This window comes from Dipodomys spectabilis, unplaced genomic scaffold (genome assembly GCF_019054845.1).
Source record: "Dipodomys spectabilis isolate Male_0828 unplaced genomic scaffold, ASM1905484v1 ptg000318l, whole genome shotgun sequence".
Classification (NCBI taxonomy): Eukaryota; Metazoa; Chordata; class Mammalia; order Rodentia; family Heteromyidae; genus Dipodomys; species Dipodomys spectabilis.
This window is the reverse complement of record NW_024870995.1, coordinates 1086202-1110266: the sequence shown is the minus strand read 5'-3', so window position 1 is coordinate 1110266 and position 24065 is coordinate 1086202. Positions and strand designations below refer to the sequence as shown.

Genomic DNA, 24065 nt, shown 5'->3' with positions numbered 1-24065 from the left:
AGTCAGGAAGACGAGAGCCAAGAACAGATGACCTCCTAAGACTTGGACATGGACATCTGGAGAGAGGAGGATGTGAAAGATGGGGTAGCCAGGCCTCCAGCCGCTGGGGGCGCGTAGCCGCCTGCCCCCACGGCCCTCCATCCCAGGGAGGGTGTCTGGGCCGTGCCTCCCGGGTGACCTCTCCCTCCTGTGCTGAAAGGTGCTGCTAAGAGCAGAGAGCTGCCCTCGGGCGCCCTTTCACCTCAGTGGGCTGGGCACCGGCTGCAGTGTGGGGGCAGAGGCCTCCGCCTACCTCAGGCCTGCCACCTCCATGAGGTGCCAGTGTCTAGTGACTAGCGGGCACCCCAGGTGTGCCTGAGTGCCCACAGGGAGGCAAGGCAACTGGGCCACATGTACCCCATAGATGAGGCGCAGGTGGAGGACACCACACTTGACATTCTGGACCACCAGGGCTGCAGTCTTGGAATTCACGTTCTACTATACCCATCCCATGGAGGGGGGGTGGAGAGGCGAGGAGGGGGAGCGGGGGGGGGGGGAAGGGGGAGGAAGACAAGGAGAGAGGGGGAGGATGGGGAGAGGAGGAGCCCCTGCAGTAGGAACAGGGAAGTGTCTTGGGAGCCAGGGACTGGTGAATCTAGCGTCTGCCTCAGGCTGGCTGCCTGACTCCTGCCTAATGGAGAAGGTCCCGAGTCCCTGGCACCTTGGAGTGCTCTCTAAGAAGGAGGGTGTGAGCTCACACATTGCACAACCTGAAACCTAAGGTACGTGGCCACCGAGCTGAGCCTCTGAGTCCCTGGACTCTGTGGGGCACGCCGCCCCGGCTTGGGGGCAGGGGTGGAGAGTGAGGCCTGGCTGGCTTCCTGTGGCCATAGCTGGGGGAAGATGGAGACTGGGGTGCAGAGCTCTGGTCTCAGGATCTCCACGCCTGCACGCACCGACAGGTGCGGCAGGAGCTGCCTGGTAGCAGCTGCAGGCGGGCTGACCCTCAGGAGGGGCAGCCTTGTCCCCTGTGGGGGACCTCAGCGTGGAGGCCCCAGGGCTCCTGCGGTGGTGGGAGGAAACGGGGTGCTGGCTGCTTTCCAGAGCCCGGGGCGCCCCCTTGGGCCTGGAGGAGCTGTGGACATGCGGTCACCGAGAGGGGGAGGGGCCGCGGCCGGGGGAGGCCCCTCAGTGGGGTGCAGGCCCCTCAGGGGGGTGCAGGCCTGTGGCGGTGCTTGGGAAGCGCAGACCTCATGAGCAGGGAAGATGGCTGTCCCACCCGCCACCCACCCCAGGCCCCTGAAGGGTGGTCTCTGGGCTCCAGACAGCCCTAAGGAGGCGGGTCGTGGGAGGCCCAGGAAAGGGGCTCCCAATGGCAGCGTGGGTCAGCCGATAGGAAAAGGACAGACAGGTTTGGGGATGTTCCCAGCCGCCTCCCCAGTGGGGCCTGCTGAGCACAGCGCGTGTGGTGGCGGCTCACCCCGGGGCACAGGACTGACTGGCCACCGCCAGCCAGATGCAGTCACAGGGAGGCTCCCGCCCGCCCCTGCTTTCTGGGTCTGGCAGCGGCAGCGGCAGGAGTGTCACAGGCTGTACCTGGGGACAGGTTCCTTCCCACTCCTCCGTGGCTTCCCTGAGAGATGGAACTAGATACCAGGGCATTCAGGGGTCGGCCCAACTGGAGCCCACACTTACTCTGCTCAGTACACACCCTGACCTCGCAGGCAGTGCACTGCCAGGGGCCACCGTGACCTTGGCTGCTCCTCCCTCCTCTGTGGTCACAGCACTCAGGGTCCACAGCTCCAGGTAAAGTAGCCGCAGAGCCTCAGCTACTGCGGTTTCCACAGGGGCCCAGAGCTTGGGCAACGTCCATCCGAGGGTGGATGGAAAGGTGAGGTTGCTGAGGTCAGAGCCGGCTGAGGCAGATCCCACGCGGCCTCAGGCCCTGGATACCAAGGGTCCCACCTGGGCCACTCACCAGTGGGCAGGCCCAGGCCTGCAGGGGCAGCTCCCCCGGCTCCACTGGCAGTGAGCTCCTGCCCAAGGGCGACAGGTTTGGCCAGGCGCCAGGGGGCGGGCACAAAGCCTGCGGGGCCTGAGACCCAGACAACCGGCCTGGGCCATCTCTGCTCGCCTCCCAGAAGGCAGTGGGAAGTCAGGCTGTCTGACTGAGGCCCAGCACTGCTGAGGGCCCCCAGCCACAGAAAACATGCAAGTAGGGGGCCCAGCAGCCCTCACGGGGCATTGCAGGCAGCTTTGCCCGGTGCTGGCCCTGCTGAGTTATAGTTATGGGTGACCTGGGTTTGCCTGGCCCAGGCCATAGATTTTGCTGGAGAACACACTTCTTAGAACAAACCATCCAGAACAGATCTGTCTCTGCCCCATCTGGGAAGGACGGTAAGAGACCACAGCAACCACCTACAAGGACTGGCCACCAGGTGACTGTTTAGCCTTCCAGTGACCTTCAAGTCAACAGGGCACCTGGTGGTCCTCAGGAAGCTGGAAGCAGTCGGCCCAATGCACCGCACCAAGACCCCGGCCCGGGAAGGAGAAACGGGTGCTTCAGAGCGGTGTCCACACCTCACGGCTCTGCAGGGAAGGCTGGGCCTGGGGCGGCCCCTGGCAGAGCCGTGCTGAAGACTGAGGAACTCCACTTCCAGACTCACACGGGTGCTTGGAAATGTTTTATTTAAACATTTTCGAAAAGACAGCAATAATTTATGCCATGAACAGAAAAGGAGTGCTGACGAGGGTTCTCTGGCCGCTGCTGGGGAGCGCCCTGCCCCAGTAAGTGCCGGGCGGGGGCCCCTGCACGCTGGGCCCGCCAGAGCACACCTCCAGGGGCGCCGGGCTTCTTCCTGGTTGTCATAAAAGTTAAGCCAGCAGATGACAAGACCCACAAAAAACAACCCCCCCACACCCCGACGGGTGGCCGGGGCTGCGACACCTGCCCCGCACACAGGCCCAGGCCCGGCTGGGGTGAGCGTGCCCGCCATCCCGACCCTCTTGGCGCTGATCCCAAACAACGGCTATTTTTAATGTTTTTTTTTTTAAAAAATATAACTTTGTTAATGTTCCATAAAAATACTATTCATCCTAGTCAAACACAGATATTGCAATATGAAGAGTAACTGCTTTGTCTTTGCTCTATAAAATGTGAAAAGATTATCACGCGGGGTAAGATAGAAAAAACGCCAGGATTCTAAGTATCACAAAGCCAGTACCAAAGGCGCAGGGGGGCGTGGCCAGATGCTGGCTGGCTCAGCCTCAGGTCTCCTGCTGTCCGGCAGTGGGGCGCACATCTTGCACACCACATACTCTCCACCTCGAGGCTCGGAGGAGATGGCCGACTGCATTAACCCAACGGGCCAGCACTGCCCCTCAAAGCACCGATAACCCTGCTTCTCTGCTGGTCAGCAAACACTGGCCGGCCAGCGTCCAGGCTCCGGTGGCCCTTGGACGGCTCTCCTCGTGCAGGATGACTCCACCTGGCCTGCAAGGTGTCTCCTGTGCGAGTGCCGGGGTGGGGGCTCCAGCCCTGTCCTGGGGAGGGGCGCCTCGGCCCAGGCTCGGGCAGCTGCGGGGCGTGCCTTCAGTTCTCAGCGAGAGACAGGGCCAGGGCAGCCTGGAAGGGTGCCGGGGTGGGGGCTCCAGCCCTGTCCTCGGGGCGTGCCTTCAGTTCTCAGCGAGAGACAGGGCCAGGGCAGCCTGGAGGGCGGCTTCTTCGTCAATGCTATAGTCCTGGAAGCAGGAAGCGGAAATGGGCGTGCAAGCCCCCCGCCATCTCCCTGCCTGGGCGTGCAAGCCCCCCGCCATCTCCCTGCCTGGGCGTGCAAGCCCCCGCCATCCCCCTGGCTGGGCGTGCAAGCCCCCGCCATCTCCCTGCCAGGTTTACCCTTGTGGGGATACTGGCACCTGTCCACATCAGGCCTGCTTGCCTTCCCAGTCTGCCTCAACAGGCTCCCCAAGGGCAGTCTGCAGCCACGTGGCAGGGCTGACAGGGCAGGCATGGGATGGAGAGCCTGGGCCGTGAGGATGGGGCTGTCTAAGGGTGGACCGAGTGGAGGGCCAGGCAGCCAGAGGCTGTGAGGAGCTGATGGAGCAAGCCAGGCCATGGGAAGGAGCTGCACCAGAGACTTGGTGAGGGGTCTGCAGGCTGCCTGACCCCTGCAGGTCAGGGAGGGGACGGAGGTAAGGACCTAGAGTGTGCTTTGGGCCAAGTTTCTCCAGCTTTTCTCCACAAGCATGTTAGAAAACACATGGCCAACCCCAGGAGGCTGTCCTGGAGGCCAAGGCCCACTGAACAGGGGCCCAAGTCCCGGGCAGTGTGGGTGTGTGGTGCCCTCCAGTGTCCACTTAATCTTGGCATGTCACAGCTCAAAGGGAGCTTGGTACACCAGCCTGCTCAGAATCGGGGCCTTTAACGCTGGTTAGGAGGGGCGTACAGGAGCTGTGGGTGAGTCCCAGGGTAGGAGGAGGATGGAAGAGAGACAGAGAGTGGGGGCGAGGAGGAGGAAGGCAGGAAGGTGACCTACCACAAAGGTGTCGTAGGAGAACTTGTGCCGATGCAGCAGGTGCTGCAGGAAGTTGGCGCTCTTGTAGCTGGGGTCGCCCCAGGGCATGGCGGAGCAGATAGGACACACCTGCAACACAAGGCCAGCATGCGACAGGTTTCCAGGCAGCCTGGGCCTTGGAGGAGGCCCCCGGCGGTGGGACGGGGTGGTGCCCCAGACTCACATAGCAGCATGAGCTCTGTGCTCACCACGCATGGGGCGGGGTGGGGAGGGGTGTGGACTCTGGTGCTCACCACGCGGTTGGGGTCGCTGCGGTGGCTCTCCACGCAGTGCTTCACCAGCTCCTGCTGGTCCAGGTTTCGGGCGCCACAGTAGGGGCAGGTGAATGTGGACCTATTGGGGATGTTGCTGGCGGGGTGGGAAGAGAGGGCATAAGGCTGGGTGCCGCCCATCTCTCTCCAACACCGCGAGGCCCAGCCTACAGGAGCCACACCGTTAGCAGGCGGGAAGGAGGCAGCGGGAGCCGGCTGGCTCTCGCCTCGCCTACCAGTCCGGTCGGTCTCCACAAGGGGCTGCAGGCTGCGGCCTACCAGAGAGGGGACTGTGCAGCCCAAGCGACAGGCACTCAGGCCACAGCTACCCGAGCCCGGCCCAGCCCGCCCACACCCGCCCCACCCCGCCCCGAGGGCTGCCTACCTGGGAATAGGCTGGGATGTGGGCACCACAGGAACAAACTTGGGGCAGTTGGCCATCTGCTCCTGGACCTTCAGGCAGGAGGACACATGGACCCTCATCTTGGCCAGGGTCACCTAGGGGACGGAGAGAGGGCAAGAGGTGTTGGGAAGGCGGAGGCCTTGGCCCCCAGGACAGGCAACAGCCAGCAAAGTCCCCTGCAGCAGCAGCAGCAGCAGTACACTGGCCCGCTGCCCCTCCAGCAGCCAGGGCTCCGGGAGCCAGGTGGGGAGACGGCACGCGGAGCGGCCGCAGCCCCGCCACCACGCTCCACACACGGCTGGGGCCACAGGCTCAGGCAGCAGAAAGGAGCTGCGGTCCGGCATGCATTAGCAGGGAAACACACCTCCTGATGAGAACCTGGGAAACTCTGGGCAAAAGGCAAACAACGCAGCAGCACTGCGTGCTTGCCAACCCAAGTCGCCAGGCGAGGCCTGGCTGCGGGCAGAGGCAGACCTGGAGGCCAGGGCTGAGGAGGGGCAGCAGAGGGGGATCTGAGCAGGAAGAGGAAGAGTGAGGGCCAACGCTCCCTTCAAGGTGGGCCACGAACGGCTGCCACTGGCACGTGGGCGGGGCTGGGAGGGTGGCACCTTCCCCGAGGGGGAGAACCTGTCCCTGAAGCCGCGGTCACGAACCCAGGACCAGCAGGTAACCAACACGTACTCCGGGGCCAGGGTTCTCTTTGATATTGGGCTGCTGGACAGACACCCAAGCTGGCAGGAAGCTGTGCAGGGAGATGCGTGCCCCAAAGACCTAGGGCAGAGACCTGCGGCACTGGGGGAGGGGCAGGCCCCTGTCCCTAGGGTGCTAGCAGGGAGATGACCACCCTGCCCAGGACAGTCTGACTGGGGCATAGCAGGTAACATCTGAGCGCCACCATAGCATACAGCAGCAGCTCAGCTCACCGCCACCAAGCACAAGGTACCCCCAGGGCGGACCGCGGGGGCTGGAGTGTCTGCGGGGACCCCAGGATGGACTGCGGGGACCGGAGCGTCTGTGGGGACCCCAGGACGGATCGGGACCAGGGGGGCCAGAGCGTCAGCGGGGACCCTAGGACGGACCGGGACCAGGGGGGCCAGAGCATCTGTGGGGACCCCAGGACGGACCGGGATCAGGGGGGCCAGAATGTCTGCGGGGACCCCAGAATGGACCACAGGGCCTGAGCATCTGCGGGGACCCCAGGACGGGAGCGCCTGCGGGGACCCCGGGAACAACCACAGAGCTGATGTGTACCATGGCAGGTGAGAATCACTGACCAAGACACAGCGATGTCTGAAATGCGCACTCCACACAGCCCCTAGCTATTCCTTCCACACCCTGCTCAGGACTAGGGTGTGCTTGGGGCCTTGGGCCCTGGGCTGCGCAGGTGGGGAGGGAGGGGGAGGGGGGTCACGGTGGAGGGCACTGCGGGGAAGGGAGGTGGAGAAGTTTCTGGCCTGACCACTCTGCAGTGGGCAGCAGGCCCCACCCCTCAACTCCGAGGTGCTCTGCCCTGCTCTGCCCTGCTCAACCCACCTCCCTGTTTAGACAGCATGCCTCCCGCCTTGGAGCCACGGAGCCATCTGCACTCCCTGACCAGCCCGTGTGCCCAGCAGCACCCAGGGGAGGCAGGCTGGTTCAGTGCAGCTCGGCGCTGTGTACCTCAAGCCCAGCTCTGGCTCCATGGGAAGAGGGAGGGCAGAGGAAGGAACACAGGCATCCGAGTGCGGACCGAGAGCCAGTTTCACCACAAGAGGAGCAGCAGCCTCTGCAGAAGAGCGGGGCCCACGGGGCGCCGCCCCCCGTGGCAGCCCAGCCCAGGCCCACACCAGGCCGTACCTTTTTGCTGCATCCCCGACAGGGCGCCTTGTAGGATGAGAGCTGCTTTTCCACGTGGGCGGCCTTGTCCACTTTCTTGGGGTCGAAGGGCAGCCGGCAGAGCGGGCAGAGTGGGGAGGGCACCTGCAGGCACGGCTGGAGGCACTCCCCGCAGAACCTGCGGGGACACGGGCCTGAGGCGCTGCTAGCAGGGGCCTGCCAGGGCCTCCGGAACGAGCCAGAATCAACCAGCATGGGCAGGGACGGCCCAGCTGCTGCTGGGATTTGTGGAGCTGGGAAACACCAGCTGGCTGGGCCCCTCCGGGCTGCAGGGTGCTGCTCTGTCTAGCTTCATCCCTGCATCCCACATCCTGTGAGGTCAGACTGTGCTCTGCAGGCTCTGGTCACATGTTGATGATGCTAACTCGGGAGGCACCGGGCAGCCACAGGGCTGAGGAGGAAGGCCACTAGTAACCATGGGAAGGGGCAAGGCCTGGCCCTAGCTGGCCGGCTCCCTAGGCTAGAGGGACTCTTGCACCTTGAGCCATGCTTTGGTGGAAGGGCTGCCCTGGGGCAGGTTCAGGTACTAAGCACTCACTTGGGACTCTGAAACTCCCACAAGCACTGACACCCAGAAAGACGAAGTTAAGCACCCATGTGCTCTGAGCAGGCCCCAGACTCCAGCTGGTGTTTGTACCCTGTCCCCTGCCTCCCGGCAGCCCCCACAAGAGGGGGGTGAAGAGAAGGACAGGAGCATGCCCACAGGCCCCTCCATGCAACCTCACAGGAAGTGTCGGGGGCTAGTCCCGAATGGATGCCCGGAGCACTAGGATAGAGATGAAGCCTCGGTCCCCGAGGCGATGCTCAGCAGGTGGGGCGACCCAGCCCAGCAGGATGGCGACCTCGCCAACTGCGAGAAGGCTCCGGGGAGCACAGTGCATTGCTGGGCCTCTCCCTGATGTGCCCGGCAGGCTGGCATGGGGTGGGGATGAAGAGCCACACTGGACAGAGTTAAGAGTTTACAGATGACTCAGCTAAAGACAAGGGCCACCACACGCTCTCCCGCCCTCCCCAAGAAAAGATCCTTTGTACAAAGAGGAAGCAGGGCCCCAGCTTCCGGCAGAGCCCCAGAGCGCCAGCTCCCTTCTCTTTCTACCCTCTGGTTTCTGGATAGTCCTGTTACACTGCGCCAAGAAGGGAGCAGTTACCCCGAGACCCACCTGGCGTGAAAGGACCCTAACAGGCTTTGCCTGACCATGAAGTGGCTCCCTGCCCTTCACCTTGCCCACGGGGGAGGTCTCTTCAGGCACCCACACACCCCTCAGCACCCCAGCAAGTATGTCCAGGACAACCTGGTCCCAGTTCAGCCGGGAGGCCTCTTGCTTCACCTCTTCACTAGAGGAAGAGGCTGGTGAGATGATGCTTATCCTGGGATAAGAGGTAGCCATGGCCTGGGTGTCCATCAGCAGATGGGCAGGTGCACAAATGTGCTGTATGAATTTGGTCATAAAAAAGAGCAAAGCATTGATATCAAATAGACAAGCCTCATAAACATGCTAAGTAAAATAAAGAAATAAAAGGGCCACATTTTGTGTAATACCATTTATATGAAATGCCCAGCACACCGAAATACACACACGGGCCTGGGTACTGGCTGCCAACAGCTAGGGGGAGGGGAATGGGTACTGGGTTTCCTTCTCTCTTGTGCCAATGGCTATGTAACTGAACAAGCCAGAAGCCACTGGATTCTACACCTAAAGTGAATAAATTGTGATGCTCTGCACTTTTTCTCAGTGAAGTTATTAAAATTGCACAAGGCAAGGCCACATGAGCAAGACCAGGGTGAGTCACGGACACATCACTGGGCAGAGAAGAGGGTCCATGTGGAACTGGGAAAAGCTGGTCTCTGAAGAAAATGGTGGTGAAGGTAAGAAGGGCAGCTGTACTTCCCTTTGGAATGCAGGGAAGGCTGGAGAGGAAATGTGGCCCAGGGTGACTGTCCCCAAGTCAAGGCCCCTAAGGAACAGGAGACAGGGCTCTAGGGCCTGCTTCTCCCACAGGAGTTTCTGCCTGAAACTGCACAGGGCCCAGTGCTGAGCCACTTCTCAACCGAAGAGACAAGGGCAGTGGGTGTAGGCCCAGCTCTTCTCCAGGCCCTGAGGACTGCCAACGGTGGACTGCAGGCCACAGGACCTGCTCTGGGCTTCTGGACAGGTGATGTTTTGGACGTCAGTGGGGCCAGTAGATTGTCCTGACCAGCAGAGGCTGCCTCCAAAGGCTTTGTGGGCTGACTCACAATTGTGTGCACCCTGGCCCACCTGCCTTTGGACCTAGATGTGGCTCACCCCAGCTGTTTCTTGATTGTAATGGGCCACACCTCCGGGGACCCAAGAGAGTTACTTGAATCCTCCACAAGGCTCTACCAGTTGGCTTCCTGTCCATGCCTGCAACTCAAAAGCCCTCCCTAGACTCTCCTCTGTCTGGGTTCTAGAGCAGTAACACCCACCCCATGCAGGCCTCCTCTTACCACCAGAACACCAGCTCACAGGAAGGAAACTGCTTGTGGTCAGTGGCTCTTGGAGGGGAAAGAATCAGCAAACTTTTAAGAGGTGTCAGGAGAGGCCTTAAACTGTGCTCATTTGCCCACATTCTATAACTGTATCTGACAGAAGTAACAACGAGAAGACATCGGTGGAAAAGCTTTTCAGTCCATAAACTCCTGCCTTTTTCCATGCACATCACATTTTAAGAAAAGACTTCTTTTGGGGGGAGGTGGGAGGGCAGATACTGATTTTTGCAGACAATGAAGCGCAAAGTACGATGGCTCTAATCAGGGTGAAGAAGTCAGAACCAGTGTGATGCTCCAGGCCTGGAAAGGTTTTTCAAAGACCCCAGCAAAACCTCACGAATAGACTAGGAGGTGCAGAAGACACCTTAAGACACTTGCGAGTGTGTGCTAACAAGCAGTAAGTCCTGGGCGGTGCCACTGGCTCACGCCTGTCACCCTGCTACTCAGGAGGCTGAGATCTGATGTTCAAGGCTGGAAGCCAGTCTGAGCAGGAAAAGTCTGTGAGACTCTCATCTCCACTTAGCCCCAAGAAGCTGGAAGTGGAGCTGCAGCTCAAGGGGTGGAGTGCCAGCCTCGCGCAGAAGCAGCTCCGTGACTGGCACTACGGTCCCGACCAGAGGCTGTTCTTCCAACCCCGCTGCAGAGCCGGGGGCAGCGGCGACGGGCTGCCGGCTGGGCTCTCCCTGCGGACGGGCGCCGGTGCCGCCTGACCGAGCGGGGCGGCACTGGACGCGGACGAGGCCCCCACCGCCTCCCGCCTACCCGGCCTGGCAGCTCCCGCACCCGCACCCGCAGCCCGGGAAGGCAGCTGCTTCTGTGCGCACGCGGCTCCCGGGCCTCCCACCCGCCGGGCGCACCCTGCCCGATCCCGGCCTCGCGGACAGCCCCGCACGCTCCGCACCAGGCTCCGCCTCGCCCGGGGGCGGTCGGCGCGGCCGGGCCGGAGCTCCGCGGGCCGAGCGCCGCCTCCGGGGTCGGCCGTGGGGGACCCGCCGTGGGGGACCCGCCGTGGGGGACCCGCCGTGGGAGCGGGCCGGGGCGGGGACCCGCCGTGGGAGCGGGCCGGGGCCGGGAGCCGCCCGCGGGCGGAGAAAGTTGACAGCAGAGCCACAAGTCATTCCTCCGGGCCGCCGCCCGCTCGGCGCTCCGGCCCTGCGGGCTCCGGCCCCGCGCGGCGGCGGGAGGCCCGGGGCACACGTCCGGGCCGGGCGGCCCCGCGCCCCGCGCCCCGCGCCCGCCGACCCCCGCCCCGCGGGCGCGCTCACGTGTGGCCGCAGCTGCCGATGGCCACCGGCCGGTGGTAGACCTCCAGGCAGATGGGGCAGCTGTACTGCGCCTCCAGGCCGCTGTCGCCGCCCGCGGGCCCGGCCGGCGCCTGCCGCTGCTGGGCCGACGCCACCAGGCTGCGGAACATCGCCATCCCGGGCCAGGCCGCGTCCGCCGCCGCCGCCGCCCCCCGCCCCCCGTCCCGGCCGGCCCGGCCCGGCCCGGCCCGCGCGTCACCGCCGTGACGCCACCGCGCCGACGTCAGCGCTCGCCCCGCCCTCGCCTCGCGGCGCGGCGCCGCCGCCGACGTCATCAGACGGCGCGGGCGCGCGGCGGGGCTGGCGGCTCCGACGCCCTGCGCCGACATGTGCCAGGCCGGCGAGGACTACGCGGACCCGGCGCCCCGAGAGCCGGCGCCCCCGCCCCGGCCCAGGTGAGAGCCCCCGGGCCGCGTTCGCGGTTCTCCGGGCCGGGCGCGAGCGGCCTGCCGGCTCGCGAGGCCCTGGGCACCGCTCCTTCCGGTCCGCCTGTCCCCTCCTCCTCCTGTCCCCCCTCCGCCTGTCCCCCCTCCGCCTGTCCCCCCTCCGCCTGTCCCCTCCTCCGCCTGTCCCCCCCTCGCCTGTCCCCCCTCCGCCTGTCCCCCCTCCGCCTGTCCCCTCCTCCTGTCCCCCCCCGCCTGTCCCCCCCTCGCCTGTCCCCCCTCCGCCTGTCCCCTCCTCCTGTCCCCCCCTCCGCCTGTCCCCCCTCCGCCTGTCCCCCCTCGCCTGTCCCCCCCCCGCCTGTCCCCTCCTCCTGTCCCCCCCCGCCTGTCCCCCCTCGCCTGTCCCCTCCTCCTGTCCCCCCCTCCGCCTGTCCCCCCTCGCCTGTCCCCCCCCTCCGCCTGTCCCCCCTCCGCCTGTCCCCCCTCCGCCTGTCCCCCCCCGCCTGTCCCCCCCTCCGCCTGTCCCCCCTCCGCCTGTCCCCCCTCCGCCTGTCCCCCCTCCGCCTGTCCCCCCTCCGCCTGTCCCCTCCTCCTGTCCCCCCCTCCGCCTGTCCCCCCTCCGCCTGTCCCCCCTCGCCTGTCCCCCCCTCCGCCTGTCCCCTCCTCCTGTCCCCCCCCGCCTGTCCCCCCTCGCCTGTCCCCCCTCCGCCTGTCCCCTCCTCCTGTCCCCCCCTCCGCCTGTCCCCCCTCCGCCTGTCCCCCCTCGCCTGTCCCCCCCCCCGCCTGTCCCCTCCTCCTGTCCCCCCCCGCCTGTCCCCCCTCGCCTGTCCCCTCCTCCTGTCCCCCCCTCCGCCTGTCCCCCCTCGCCTGTCCCCCCCTCCGCCTGTCCCCCCTCCGCCTGTCCCCCCTCCGCCTGTCCCCCCCCGCCTGTCCCCCCCTCCGCCTGTCCCCTCCTCCTGTCCCCCCCTCCGCCTGTCCCCCCTCCGCCTGTCCCCCCTCCGCCTGTCCCCTCCGCCTGTCCCCCCCCGCCTGTCCCCTCCGCCTGTCCCCTCCGCCTGTCCCCCCTCCGCCTGTCCCCTCCGCCTGTCCCCCCTCCTCCTGTCCCCCCTCCGCCTGTCCCCCCTCCGCCTGTCCCCCCCTCCGCCTGTCCCCCCTCCGCCTGTCCCCCCCTCCGCCTGTCCCCCCTCCGCCTGTCCCCTCCTCCTGTCCCCCCCTCCGCCTGTCCCCCCTCCGCCTGTCCCCCCTCCTCCTGTCCCCCCTCCGCCTGTCCCCCCCTCGCCTGTCCCCCCTCCGCCTGTCCCCCCTCCGCCTGTCCCCCCTCCGCCTGTCCCCCCCTCCGCCTGTTCCCTCCTCCTGTCCCCCCCTCCGCCTGTCCCCCCTCCGCCTGTCCCCTCCTCCTGTCCCCCCCTCGCCTGTCCCCCCTCCTCCTGTCCCCCCTCCGCCTGTCCCCCCTCCGCCTGTCCCCCCTCCGCCTGTCCCCCCCTCGCCTGTCCCCCCCCCGCCTGTCCCCCCCTCGCCTGTCCCCCCCTCCGCCTGTCCCCCCTCCGCCTGTCCCCCCCCGCCTGTCCCCCCCCCGCCTGTCCCCCCTCCGCCTGTCCCCCCCTCCGCCTGTCCCCCCTCCGCCTGTCCCCCCCTCCGCCTGTCCCCCCCCCGCCTGTCCCCCCCTCGCCTGTCCCCCCCTCCGCCTGTCCCCCCTCCGCCTGTCCCCCCCTCGCCTGTCCCCCCCCCGCCTGTCCCCCCCCCGCCTGTCCCCCCCTCCGCCTGTCCCCCCTCCGCCTGTCCCCCCCGCCTGTCCCCCCCCCGCCTGTCCCCCCTCCGCCTGTCCCCCCCTCCGCCTGTCCCCTCCTGTCCCCCCCTCCGCCTGTCCCCCCCTCCGCCTGTCCCCTCCTCCTGTCCCCCCTCGCCTGTCCCCCCTCCTCCTGTCCCCCCTCCGCCTGTCCCCCCTCCGCCTGTCCCCCCTCCGCCTGTCCCCCCCTCGCCTGTCCCCCCCCCGCCTGTCCCCCCCTCGCCTGTCCCCCCCTCCGCCTGTCCCCCCTCCGCCTGTCCCCTCCTCGCCTGTCCCCCCTCCGCCTGTCCCCCCTCCGCCTGTCCCCCGTCCCCCTCACCTGTCCCCCCTCCGCCTGTTCCCCCCGTCCCCCTCACCTGTTCCCCCTCCGCCTGTCCCCCCCGTCCCCCTCACCTGTCCCCCCTCCGCCTGTCCCCCCCTCCGCCTGTCCCCCGTCCCCCTCACCTGTCCCCCCTCCGCCTGTCCCCCCCTCCGCCTGTCCCCCCTCCGCCTGTGCCCCCCTCGCCTGTCCCCCCTCCGCCTGTCCCCCCTCCGCCTGTCCCCCCTCCGCCTGTCCCCCCCTCGCCTGTCCCCCCTCCGCCTGTCCCCCCCTCCGCCTGTCCCCCCCTCCGCCTGTCCCCCCTCGCCTGTCCCCCCTCGCCTGTCCCCCCTCCGCCTGTCCCCCCTCCGCCTGTCCCCCCTCCGCCTGTCCCCCCCTCGCCTGTCCCCCCCCCGCCTGTCCCCCCTCCGCCTGTCCCCCCTCCGCCTGTCCCCCCTCCGCCTGTCCCCCCTCCGCCTGTCCCGCCTCCGCCTGTCCCCCCTCGCCTGTCCCCCCTCCGCCTGTCCCCCCTCCGCCTGTCCCCCCTCCGCCTGTCCCCCCTCGCCTGTCCCCCCTCCGCCTGTCCCCCCTCCGCCTGTCCCCCCTCCGCCTGTCCCCCCTCCGCCTGTCCCCCCCTCGCCTGTCCCCCCTCCGCCTGTCCCCCCTCCGCCTGTCCCCCCCTCGCCTGTCCCCCCCTCTGCCTGTCCCCCCATCCCCCTCACCTGTCCCCCTCCGCCTGTCCCCCTTCCGCCTGTCCTGCCCTCCGCCTGTCCCCCCCTCCGCCTGTCCCCCCCCTCCGCCTGTCCCCCCGTCCCCCTCACCTGTCCCCCCTCCGCCTGTCCCCCCATCCCCCTCACCTGTCCCCCCTCCGCCTGTCCCCCCGTCCCCCTCACCTGTCCCCCCTCTGCCTGTCCCCCCTCCGCCTGTTCCCCCCATCCCCCTCCACCTGTCCCCCCTCCGCCTGTCCCCCCTCCGCCTGTCCCTCCTCCGCCTGTCCCCCCGTCCCCCTCACCTGTCCCCCCTGCCCCCCTCACCTGTCCCCCCTCCGCCTGTCCCCCCTCCGCCTGTTCCCCCCCATCTCCCTCCACCTGTCCCCCCTCCGCCTGTCCCCCCTCCGCCTGTCCCTCCTCCGCCTGTCCCCCCGTCCCCCTCACCTGTCCCCCCTGCCCCCCTCACCTGTCCCCCCTCCGCCTGTCCCCCCTCCGCCTGTCCCCCCTCCGCCTGTCCCCCCGTCCCCCTCACCTGTCCCCCCTGCCCCCCTCACCTGTCCCCTCTCCGCCTGTTGCCCCTTTCTGTCCCACCCTCCAGCTGTTCCCCCCACCTGTTCCCCCCCCGCCTGTCGTCCCCTCCGCCCGTTGCACCCTATGTCTGACGCCCCGCACCCTAAACCCTTCGCCTGATGCCCTCTCCTTGTCACCCCAGCCTGATGCGCTCTTCTTGTTAGTCCTCTCCCCCCAATCTGGCAATCTGGCTCTGACTGCTGTCTACTCCCTGTCTCCCCTGACTGATACCTTCTGCCTGTCATCACCCCCCCCCCCCCCCGCCCCCCGTTGCTGTCCTGTCACTGAGACCCTCACATGTCCCCTAGGCCTGCTTTTCCAGGCCACACATTCTCCCAGCCCAGGGCCTTTGAGCTGTTGGTTAAGACACAGACAAGTCCCGGGGTACCAGGGAGGGTCCTCTGGTGGGCCTCAGGTCTGCTAGGGCACGGGGGCCTTGCATCCACGTGCTTGTTCTCTCCTCCCTGACCCTTCAAGAGGTGAGCAGAAGTGTGTGAAGTGCAAAGAAGGCCTGCCAGTGGTGGTCATCCGCGCCGGAGATGCCTTCTGCAGGTGAGAGCCCTGCTTCTCAAGCTTTTTTCTTCTGTTTAAAAGCATTGTTACTCTCGGCGCCGGTGGCTCACGCCTGTCATCCTAGCTGCGGAGGAGGCTGAGATCTGAGGATCGCGGTTCAAAGCCAGGTTGGGCAGGAAAGTCCGTGAGACTCTTATCTCCAATAAACCACTAGAAAACCGGAAGTGGTGCTATGGCTCAAGCGGTAGAGCACTAGCCTTGAGCTGAAGAGCGCCGGGACAGCACCAGGCCCAGAGTTCAAGCCCCACAACTGACATTTAGGGTTAGCTAGGATACATCTGACGCCATTCAGAGCATCCCGGGAGCTTGCCAAGTGCTCTGGGTAGAAGTTGTTTACCTTGTAGGACATCGCTTTATCTGTGGGAGCAGAGGCTGGGAAGGAAAGCTCATTGTCCCCCAAGTCCTTGGGCCAGGAGCAAGGGGTTATTTCCAGAGGGTCCGGGGCAGGAGGGCAGCACTAGGTCTCTGCATTTTAGCCTTTTAATTTCTTCTGTTGTTGGATGCTGTTTAGAATAGGGTTTGTTTGTTGAGTAAGTAATCTCTTCTTCCTCCTCCTCCTCCTTTTTCTTCTTCCTTTGTGCCAGTACTGGGGCTTGAACTTAGGACCTGGGTGCTTTTTTGCTCTAGGCTGGCACTTGAGCCACCCATTTCTGGCTCTTTGGTGGTTAAATGGAGATGAGTTTCATGGATATGTTTCTGTTCAGATTCTCAGATCTCAATCTTCTGAGTAGCTAGGCTTACAGGCCTCACCCACTGGTGCTTAGCTTCTGAGAGAATTTTTTTTTTTTTTTGTCGGTCGAGGGGCTTGAATCTGGGCCTGGGCGCTGTCCCTCAGCTCTTCAGCTCAAAGCAAGCGCTCTACCACTTGAGCTACAGCGCCACTTCTTTCTGAGAGAATTTTTAAAGCAGATAATTTTAGATCTCACCCCTGGAAATTCTGACAACTGGTCTTTGTGAGTCTAACGTGTAGCCAGGGTTGAAAACACTTGACTTAGTAGCCTGAATCAACTGAAATGTTAAGAGCTTCCCAGACCTGGTGGGAAGTTTTGACTATGTTTTTTGTTTTTTTGTTTTTTGTTTTGGTCGTGGGGCTTGAACTCTGGGCTTGGGCCCTGTCCCTGTGCTCTTCAGCTCAAGGCGAGCGCTCTACCGCTTGAGCCACAGCATCACTTCCGGGCTGCGGGGGGGGGAGGGGGGGGGGAGCTGCTATTGGATAAGAGTCTCACGAACTTTCCTGCCTGGGCTGGCTTTGAACCACGATCCTCAGATCTCAGCCTCCTGAGTAGTTAGGATTAAGGAGGGACCTGAGCATGTGTGTTTGGTGCAGATTCAGAACCATTTCTGCCTAGCAAGGCCTAGATACATTGCAGCCTCGGTTGGCAAGCCTGGAGGCCTGGGCTGTTGTGCCTCTCTACAGCCTGCTTAGCATTTCCTCTTCCACTCCAGAGGGGCAATACCTAGAAGCCAATCATCCATCAGCGTGTCTCCTGGTGGGCATCAGGCCTGGCTCATCACTTGCCAGTCTGAGTCTGCCCTTTCCACCAGCTGGGGTGCATTAGCCACGGCCCCCATGTTGGGTATAGCTTGCAACCTTCAGGGACTAGGTGTGTTCCTGGGAACCTGGTGCACCTGGCAGCTGCATCTGCAGTGCTGTATTCCACCTAGCCCTTCTCCAGGCTGTGGCAGTTTCTAAAGGCGGGCATTCCCAAGAGACAGATGCTGTTGCCATTGGGCCCTGGGCTGCACACCGTTGGTGGGCCAGAGCAGCCCCGTTTGGCTCCTTTACAGGGACTGCTTCAAGGCACTGTATGTGCATAAGTTCAGAGCTATGCTGGGGAAGAACCGCCTCATCTTTCCTGGAGAGAAGGTAGCCAGGGGCTTCCCTCCAGGCTCTGAGGGTGGGCTCGGTGTGGGGTAGACGCCTGTGTGTTAGAAGGCACTATGTAAAACTGCTGATGTTTCCTCTCCCCCAGGTGCTCCTGGCATGGTCGGGGGGGCCTTCGTCTGGCTCCATGGTCTGGCAGGTCCTTGAGGTATGTTCAAGTTGAGTCAGGGAGCTTCCTGCTCAGCTGGCTCCTAAGGCCTTGTGTAGACAAGAGCCAGCAGGAGCCAGCAGCACGCTCCTGCACGGCACTGTTGTGGTTGACAGCAGGGGCAGAGACCAGAAGCCACATCCTGGATACCCAGCTGTGCCCCACTTTGCTCTGTTCATTTTCCAAACCTGCATCATCATGGTGCTGCAGCTTGGCCAAGTACGGCTCATGGGGAGATGAAGAACATTTGTCAGAAGTGGTCTAGGCAAAGAGTGCAGCATGTAAGGGGAGGAGATAGATGTGGGGGGGCTCAAGCTGTGAACCCAGGACGTGGGTGGGCCCTAGGGCTCTGGACTTTCCAGGTGGAGGTCTTGGAACAGGGATGGGGCACGTGTGCTCCTAGTGCTCCTGTGCCTGGTCCCCGTCCCTACTCAGGTGGAGCACGGCCCCCGGCCGGCCAGCCAGCACTTGGGTGGCATCGCTTGGCCCAGCTCCCTCTGCCTGAGGCCAGCTCTGTTCCTACACAAAACAGCTACAGATTTCTGAGACCTACACAGTGTGCTTTTCAGCGCGTTGGCCAGCTCAGCCCTGTCCGCAGGCCCGCCTAACCTGCGCCTGAGCCGCTGCTTCTGCTTCCTGGGAGCAGCACGCCTTCCGTCTGCTGGGAAGGCAGTCCTAGGTGCTGCTTCTTCCCGCAGGGCCTGAGTCAGGATTCTGCCAAAAGACTGCGCTTTGTGCCGGGAGTCATCTTTGTTGATGGTATGTGTGCCTAGCGCTAGATGCTTGAGGGCTGCCCTGGAGAGCCTCCTCTTGGCGAGGCCTGCCCAGGAGGGCCTTTCATTGAGGCTCTGGTAGGGACACTTCCAGCACTGGGCACTGAAGTCCTGTCCTGAATTCTCAGACTGCCCAGATTTGGGGCGAGGGGCCGAGTGCCTGCCCTGTCCTGTGTTCAGTGCCGGTGTTGGGTAGGATGTGGAGGGCTATGTGGCCTCTTTCGCTCTGGAGAGGTACCTGCTGCCAGAACCTCAGAACCGCCCCTGTACGGAGTCTGGCCGTGCGGGCGTTGGTCCCCTCCTTCCCCGCCCCAGGCATCTCTGCAAGTCCGCATCCTCCTTTTCCCACTGCAGAGGGAGCAGTCTGTGGCCAGAGCCCGGAAGGCCGAGCAGAAACCCTGGCTGAGGTGCAGCGGATCCTGCAGAGCGTTGGCTTCCCGTGGCACGTGGTCGCTTTAGAAGAGGTGGCTGGACTGTCCTGGGAAAGGACCTGGAGGGCGATGGGTGTGCCCATTCCTGCTCCCATGCTTCTCTAGGCTGGGCCCTGAGCTCATTGGCCTCTGGCATCCTGGCAGGTGTTCAGCCTGCCGCCGTCAGTGCTTCGCTGCCCTGCCCGGGAGCCAGGAGGGACGGAGGAGGGCTACAAGGCAGCAGTGGGCAGCTTTCTGCAGCACCAGCTGGGCTCAGAGGGCAGCCGCGGCCCGGCTCAGGGGGGAGAACAGACGTGCCTACCCCACCCAGGCCACACCAGGTCCCCTACAGCTGCGCAGACTGCGGCTCTGTCCAGGCTGTTCAACTCCGTGAAGACATTGACGGCCAAGGAGGAGCTTCTGCAGACCCTGCGGTGAGCCCGCGCCCGGGGCCCTGCCCTTGCCTCTGGGACCCCGGCTGGCCTCTGCAACGCCCGCTGCTCCTTCACAGGGCCCACCTGATCCTGCACGTGGCCCGAGTCCACGGCTACTCCAAGGTGATGATGGGGGACAGCTGCACCCGCCTGGCCATCAAGCTCATGACCAACCTGGCCCTGGGGAGAGGCGCCTTCCTCGCCTGGGACACAGTACGCGGGGGCGGGGACACGTACGCGGGGCGGGGACAAGGTATGCGGGGGCGGGGACACCAGGGGCAGGGACACAGTACGAGGGGGCGGGGACAAGGTACGCGGGGGCGGGGACAAGGTATGCGGGGGCGGGGACACCAGGGGCAGGGACACGGTACGAGGGGGCGGGGACAAGGTACGCGGGGGCGGGGACAAGGTATGCGGGGGCGGGGACACCAGGGGCAGGGACACGGTACGCGGGGGCGGGGACAAGGTATGCGGGGGCGGGGACACCAGGGGCAGGGACACGGTACGAGGGGGCGGGGACGCGTAAGGACAGGGACACCAGGGGCAGGGACACGGTACGCGGGGGCGGGGACACCAGGGGCAGGGACACGGTACGAGGGGGCGGGGACAAGGTACGCGGGGGCGGGGACAAGGTATGCGGGGGCGGGGACACCAGGGGCAGGGACACGGTACGCGGGGGCGGGGACAAGGTATGCGGGGGCGGGGACACCAGGGGCAGGGACACGGTACGAGGGGGCGGGGACGCGTAAGGACAGGGACACAGTACGTGGGGGCGGGGACGCGTAAGGACAGGGACACCAGGGGCAGGGACACCAAGGGCAGGGACACAGTACGCAGGGGGCGGGGACACGTACGCGGGGGCGGGGACATGGTACGCAGGGGCGGGGACACCAGGGGCAGGGACACAGTACGCAGGGGGCGGGGACACGTACGCGGGGGCAGGGACACGGTACGCAGGGGGCGGGGACACGTACGCGGGGGCAGGGACACGGTACGCAGGGGGGCGGGGACATGGTACGCGGGGGCGGGACACGTACGCGGGGGCGGGGCCAGGTGCCCCTGTGCCTCAGGTGAAAGCCTCTGGGTGGCAACCTCGCCTGGGGGAGCGGTCTGGCCCCGCCTCAGGCAGGACCAGGGTCACCCGCTGCACCCCTCAGGGCTTCTCGGATGAGCGGCACGGGGACGTGGTGGTGGTGCGGCCCATGAGGGACCACACCTTGAAAGAGGTGGTCTTCTACAACCGCCTGTTCGCCGTGCCGTCGGTCTTCACGCCGGCCATCGACACCAAGGTGGGTCTGCCTGGGCGCCCTCCCCTTTGGCACACGCCAGCTGATAAGAACCCTACGTTGTCCTGTCATTCCTGATGAGAGGCTGTGGCCTCACGGGGCCACAGAGCGGACGTCCCTGCCCCACTGTGGGAGCAGGGCCGGTGTGTGAAATCCTGCCCTCACCACCTCCCCCGCCCCTCCTCCCCCCAGGCGCCCGAGAAGGCGAGCATCCACCGTCTGATGGAGGCCTTCATCCTCCGGCTGCAGACCCAGTTCCCCTCCACCATCAGCACCGTGTACAGGTGTGCATGCAGGGGGTGCTGAGCCCACAGCGAGGCTTGGCCGGGGGTGGTGCCCGTGACTTTCCCCGCCTACCCGCAGGACGAGCGAGAAGCTGGCCAAGTCCCCCAGGGAGGGCTGCGCTGCTGGCCCCCCCGGCTCCCACTGCCTCCTGTGCATGTGTGCGCTGGACATCGACACCGACGGTAGGGGCCGGGCGGGAGTAGGCCAGCCGGGGGCGGGCTGGCGTTCCGGGCTCTCGGTGCCCTCACCCCTCTCTGTTTGCAGATAGTGCCACTGCCTTTGGGGCTCAGACCTCTTTGCGTCGCTCAAAAACACCCCAGGCTGAGTGTGGGACTCCCACTTCACCCTGCTGCAGCAGCCTGAAGCCAGGCAGGGGCCAGGCCTGCTGCGGGTCGGCCTGTGGGAGGTGAGTCCCTGCCCCATCTCCCTGCAGCTGGAAGAGGGGGACACCAGGGCCTGAGCAGAGCCAGCTCCACAGGTCCACTCTGCTTCCCCAGGGAGGAGGCCCCAGCCTGCGTCACCGAGCAGCTGTGCTACAGCTGTCGGGTCACCATGAAGGACGTGGTGAGTGGATGCTCCTCTCCCAGCCGTGGGCACAGGCATGCTCGCCGCCCCTCACCCCTCCTGGCTTCTTTTCCTGCAGCCCTCCCAGGACTCGCTGCCCCCCTACATCCTGGCGGAGGCCCAGTCCCGCAGGCAGAGGTAAGTGACGCCTGAGCTGCGAAGTCCCTTGTGGTGTCCGGCCCTCCCGACCCGCCCGGTGCTCACTGTGTGCTCTGCAGGGACCTGGTCATGCAGGAGATCCAGGAGTACCTGATTGAGGACAGTGACAGCGAGGCTGAGCAGGGTCAGAGCTGAGCCCGGAGGACACACCTGGCCGGTGTGGGAGGGCCGTCGGCGCAGGGCGGGAGTCAGGGCAGGATGGGCCTGGCCCACCATTGTCTATTTGTATAAATAAAAACATTTTTAATTAGAAAACTCTACAGTACGCATGGGGCTGGGCCTCCAGGCCCAGCTGGCTGGCCGTGGACTAGGCTAGGCCCACGGGGCTCGGGTGGGACACAGCGTCCTTCTGACAGCAGCATCGGGGCTCGGGTGGGCCGTGGAGTTGTCACAGCTGGTGGGCTTGGGGCCGGGGAGCAGCCACCCCAGTCAACAGTGCCGCCTGTGCTGGCGGCTCCTTCATTCCCAGCACCCAGGGCGGGAAGGCGGGGCTCACTCCTTCTCTCGCGTCCACTTGATCATGGTCTCTGGCGAGCGGTACAGGAAGATGAGCTTCGCATACAGCTCCTCCTCCAGCTCCAGCTCGCGAGTCTCCCGCACCAGGAAGATGTCCTGGCACAGCTTGAGAATGCGGTCCACGCAAGGCAGCTCTTCAAACATGATGGAGTGTGAGATCTCGCTGAAGAAGCCCCGCACAAACTTGCCGATGACCAGCACAATGGACACGTACAACCCCATGATCCTGCCAGGAAAGGAGAGTGAGGCCCGGGCTGCCGCCTGAGCCACCCAGCCACGGGCCACCCAGACCTCCAGACTCACCCATAGCCGGCCAGGAAGCCAAGGCTGGGCGGGCTGACCTTGTCACTGAAGATGACCATGGGCAGCAAGTTGCAGTTGCTGTGGCAGTCCTGCATCTCGATGACCCACCACTCCAGGAAGCCGGCAGCCCCCGCTCCCCCTCGTTCCCTCCACAGCTGGATGCGCACACCGAGGTAGTCGGCTTCTTCCACTGGGTCAGAGCCGGGGGACGCTTGGAGCAGCCACGGGCCACTGCCCCATCCCCCCGGGGCCGAGGTCCTGTCCCCTCCCCCCCAACCCCACCCCCAGGCCCGGACACCCACACTCACTTGGCTGCAGCTGCTTCACGGGGTTGGCTTCTGGCCCATTGGGGGCCCGGATGTACTTGGGGAAAAGGTGGGGGATGACCCTGTGGTGGGGCCGGCAGGTCAGGGCCAGCTCACCCCCGGCCCCCACCAGCCCGCAGGGCCCTCACTCACACGGAGTGGTCAGACGTGCCGTCCAGCAGGCGGGCCAGCTGCTGGCGCTCTGTGCTGTTGGGGGCCAGCTCCAGGGTGTGCTTCTCGTTGGTGTACTCCACCGAGCCACCCTTGGCCAGGTCCCTGAGGCGGGGGCATAGCTGAGCCGCTGCACGCGCTCGCGGTGAGCCCGCGGGGCCGCCCGGGTCCCCGGGCCGGCTCCTACCTCTGGAAGTTCCAGGTGAAGCGCAGGGTGATGTCGGCCGTGCCGTTGTACAGCTCTCGTCTCATCTGGTCGCGGCTGGGCGGGCTGATGCGCCACAGCGCCCCCGAGCTGCCCTCGATCTGCGCCGTGACGATGTCCTCAGGGCTGTACTGGCTGATGAACTGCATGGCCAGCTGCGGCGGGGCCGGGAGGGGGGTCCTCAGTGGGGGATGTGCCCCCACCACCACCAGGCCACCGCCTGCCCCGCCCAGTGGAGGCCACGTAGGGGCCACTCACCGGGTGGGTGTCAAATTGTCGGCACAGCTCCTCATAAGCCTGGGGCGTGAAGGGCACGATGGAGGGCTGCTGGGCGCTCATGGTGAACAGGGGCTGGGGGGACAATGCGGCGAGCTGTGCACGGGGGCTGCACACGGGCCACGCGGGGTGGGGGGGCTGTGCACAGGGGCCACACGGGGGGGGAGCTGTGGACACGGGCCACGTGGGGTGGGGGGGAGAGCTGTGCACACAGGCCATGCGGGGCGGGGCTGTGCACGGGGGCCACACGGGGGTCTGCACATGGGGCTCTATATGGTGGGGGAGCTGTGGACACGGGCCACACGGGGGTCTGCACATGGGGCTCTATATGGTGGGGGAGCTGTGGACACGGGCCACACGGGGGTCTGCACATGGGGCTCTATATGGTGGGGGGGCTGTGCACACGGGCCACGCGGGGTGGGGGGGCTGTGCACAGGGGCCACACGGGGGGGGGGAGCTGTGCACAGGGGCCACACGGGAGTCTGCACATGGAGCTCTATATGGTGGGGTGGCCCACATGAGGGTTTGTGCACAAGTGGCCTTGGGACAGCCTTACTCTGTCTCCCAGGTGGGAGCTGACCGGGCTGGGAACCACCCACCTCGTAGCCCCCCAGCTTGAGGGTGACGGTGACGTCGATGGGCTGGTTGACCACGCCCACCACAGAGCGCACCAGAGACATGAAGAGCAGCGGGAACCAGATGATGGCGATGAGGAAGATGATGATGAGACCGCCCATGCCGTACTTGACGATCTTCTTCTTCTTCTGCCCTTTGGGCTGCGGGTATTTCTAGGGGAGACGCAGGTCACGCTGCGGGTATTTCTAGGGGAGACGCGGGTCACTCCCACCCCTCACAGGCCCGTGGTCTAAATCACAAGGCAGCATCTGCACAAACCCATAGTGTTGGCGCAGGACAGACAGACAGGTCGCTGAACAGACCTGAAGTGCAGAAACAAACCCCGATGTGGTCATGGGGCCCTGGATGAGGTGCTGGGAGCGTTCAGCAGGAATGGGACGCTGCACGTGCCCGAGAACACACGTGCCCCTTGCTGCACGTATAAAGGGTGGACTCAAGATCAGAGCTTGAGTTTAAATCTCAGCAAGACAGCTACACGGTGGCCTGGATTTGGC

The 24065-nt window shown here is 65.4% G+C and overlaps 3 protein-coding genes across 4 annotated transcripts in view; 1 reads left to right on the top strand and 2 right to left on the bottom strand.

Moving 5' to 3' along the window:
- Window positions 1-2650: 2650 nt before the first annotated feature.
- Rnf166 (ring finger protein 166) lies at window positions 2651-11062 on the bottom strand. Its single transcript, XM_042702282.1, has 6 exons — window positions 10857-11062; window positions 7044-7200; window positions 5190-5302; window positions 4787-4901; window positions 4515-4622; window positions 2651-3720 (listed from the first exon to the last, which is right to left on the bottom strand). Exons 1-6 carry the CDS (start codon window positions 11009-11011, stop codon window positions 3655-3657), a joined length of 714 nt encoding a protein of 237 aa, XP_042558216.1. The 5' UTR covers window positions 11012-11062; the 3' UTR covers window positions 2651-3654.
- Window positions 11063-11188: 126 nt separating this feature from the next.
- Window positions 11189-21379, top strand: Ctu2 (cytosolic thiouridylase subunit 2). The gene is made up of 15 exons (XM_042702204.1): window positions 11189-11290; window positions 15120-15194; window positions 17004-17082; window positions 17189-17248; window positions 17947-18007; window positions 18376-18485; window positions 18597-18865; window positions 18943-19078; window positions 20023-20154; window positions 20344-20435; window positions 20515-20618; window positions 20701-20842; window positions 20934-21000; window positions 21080-21138; window positions 21219-21379. Exons 1-15 carry the CDS (start codon window positions 11223-11225, stop codon window positions 21292-21294), a joined length of 1530 nt encoding a protein of 509 aa, XP_042558138.1. The 5' UTR covers window positions 11189-11222; the 3' UTR covers window positions 21295-21379.
- Window positions 21375-24065, bottom strand: part of Piezo1 (piezo type mechanosensitive ion channel component 1) — a 55753-nt gene continuing 53062 nt past the window's right edge. For both annotated transcript variants that reach the window (XM_042702200.1, XM_042702201.1), the window contains 7 exons: window positions 23535-23723; window positions 22918-23010; window positions 22642-22814; window positions 22437-22559; window positions 22287-22366; window positions 21979-22168; window positions 21375-21901 (listed from right to left, as the gene is read on the bottom strand). In XM_042702200.1, the coding sequence (XP_042558134.1) occupies window positions 21652-21901; window positions 21979-22168; window positions 22287-22366; window positions 22437-22559; window positions 22642-22814; window positions 22918-23010; window positions 23535-23723 (1098 nt within the window). In that variant the 3' untranslated portion in view covers window positions 21375-21651. The remainder of the gene's footprint in view (window positions 21902-21978; window positions 22169-22286; window positions 22367-22436; window positions 22560-22641; window positions 22815-22917; window positions 23011-23534; window positions 23724-24065) is intronic.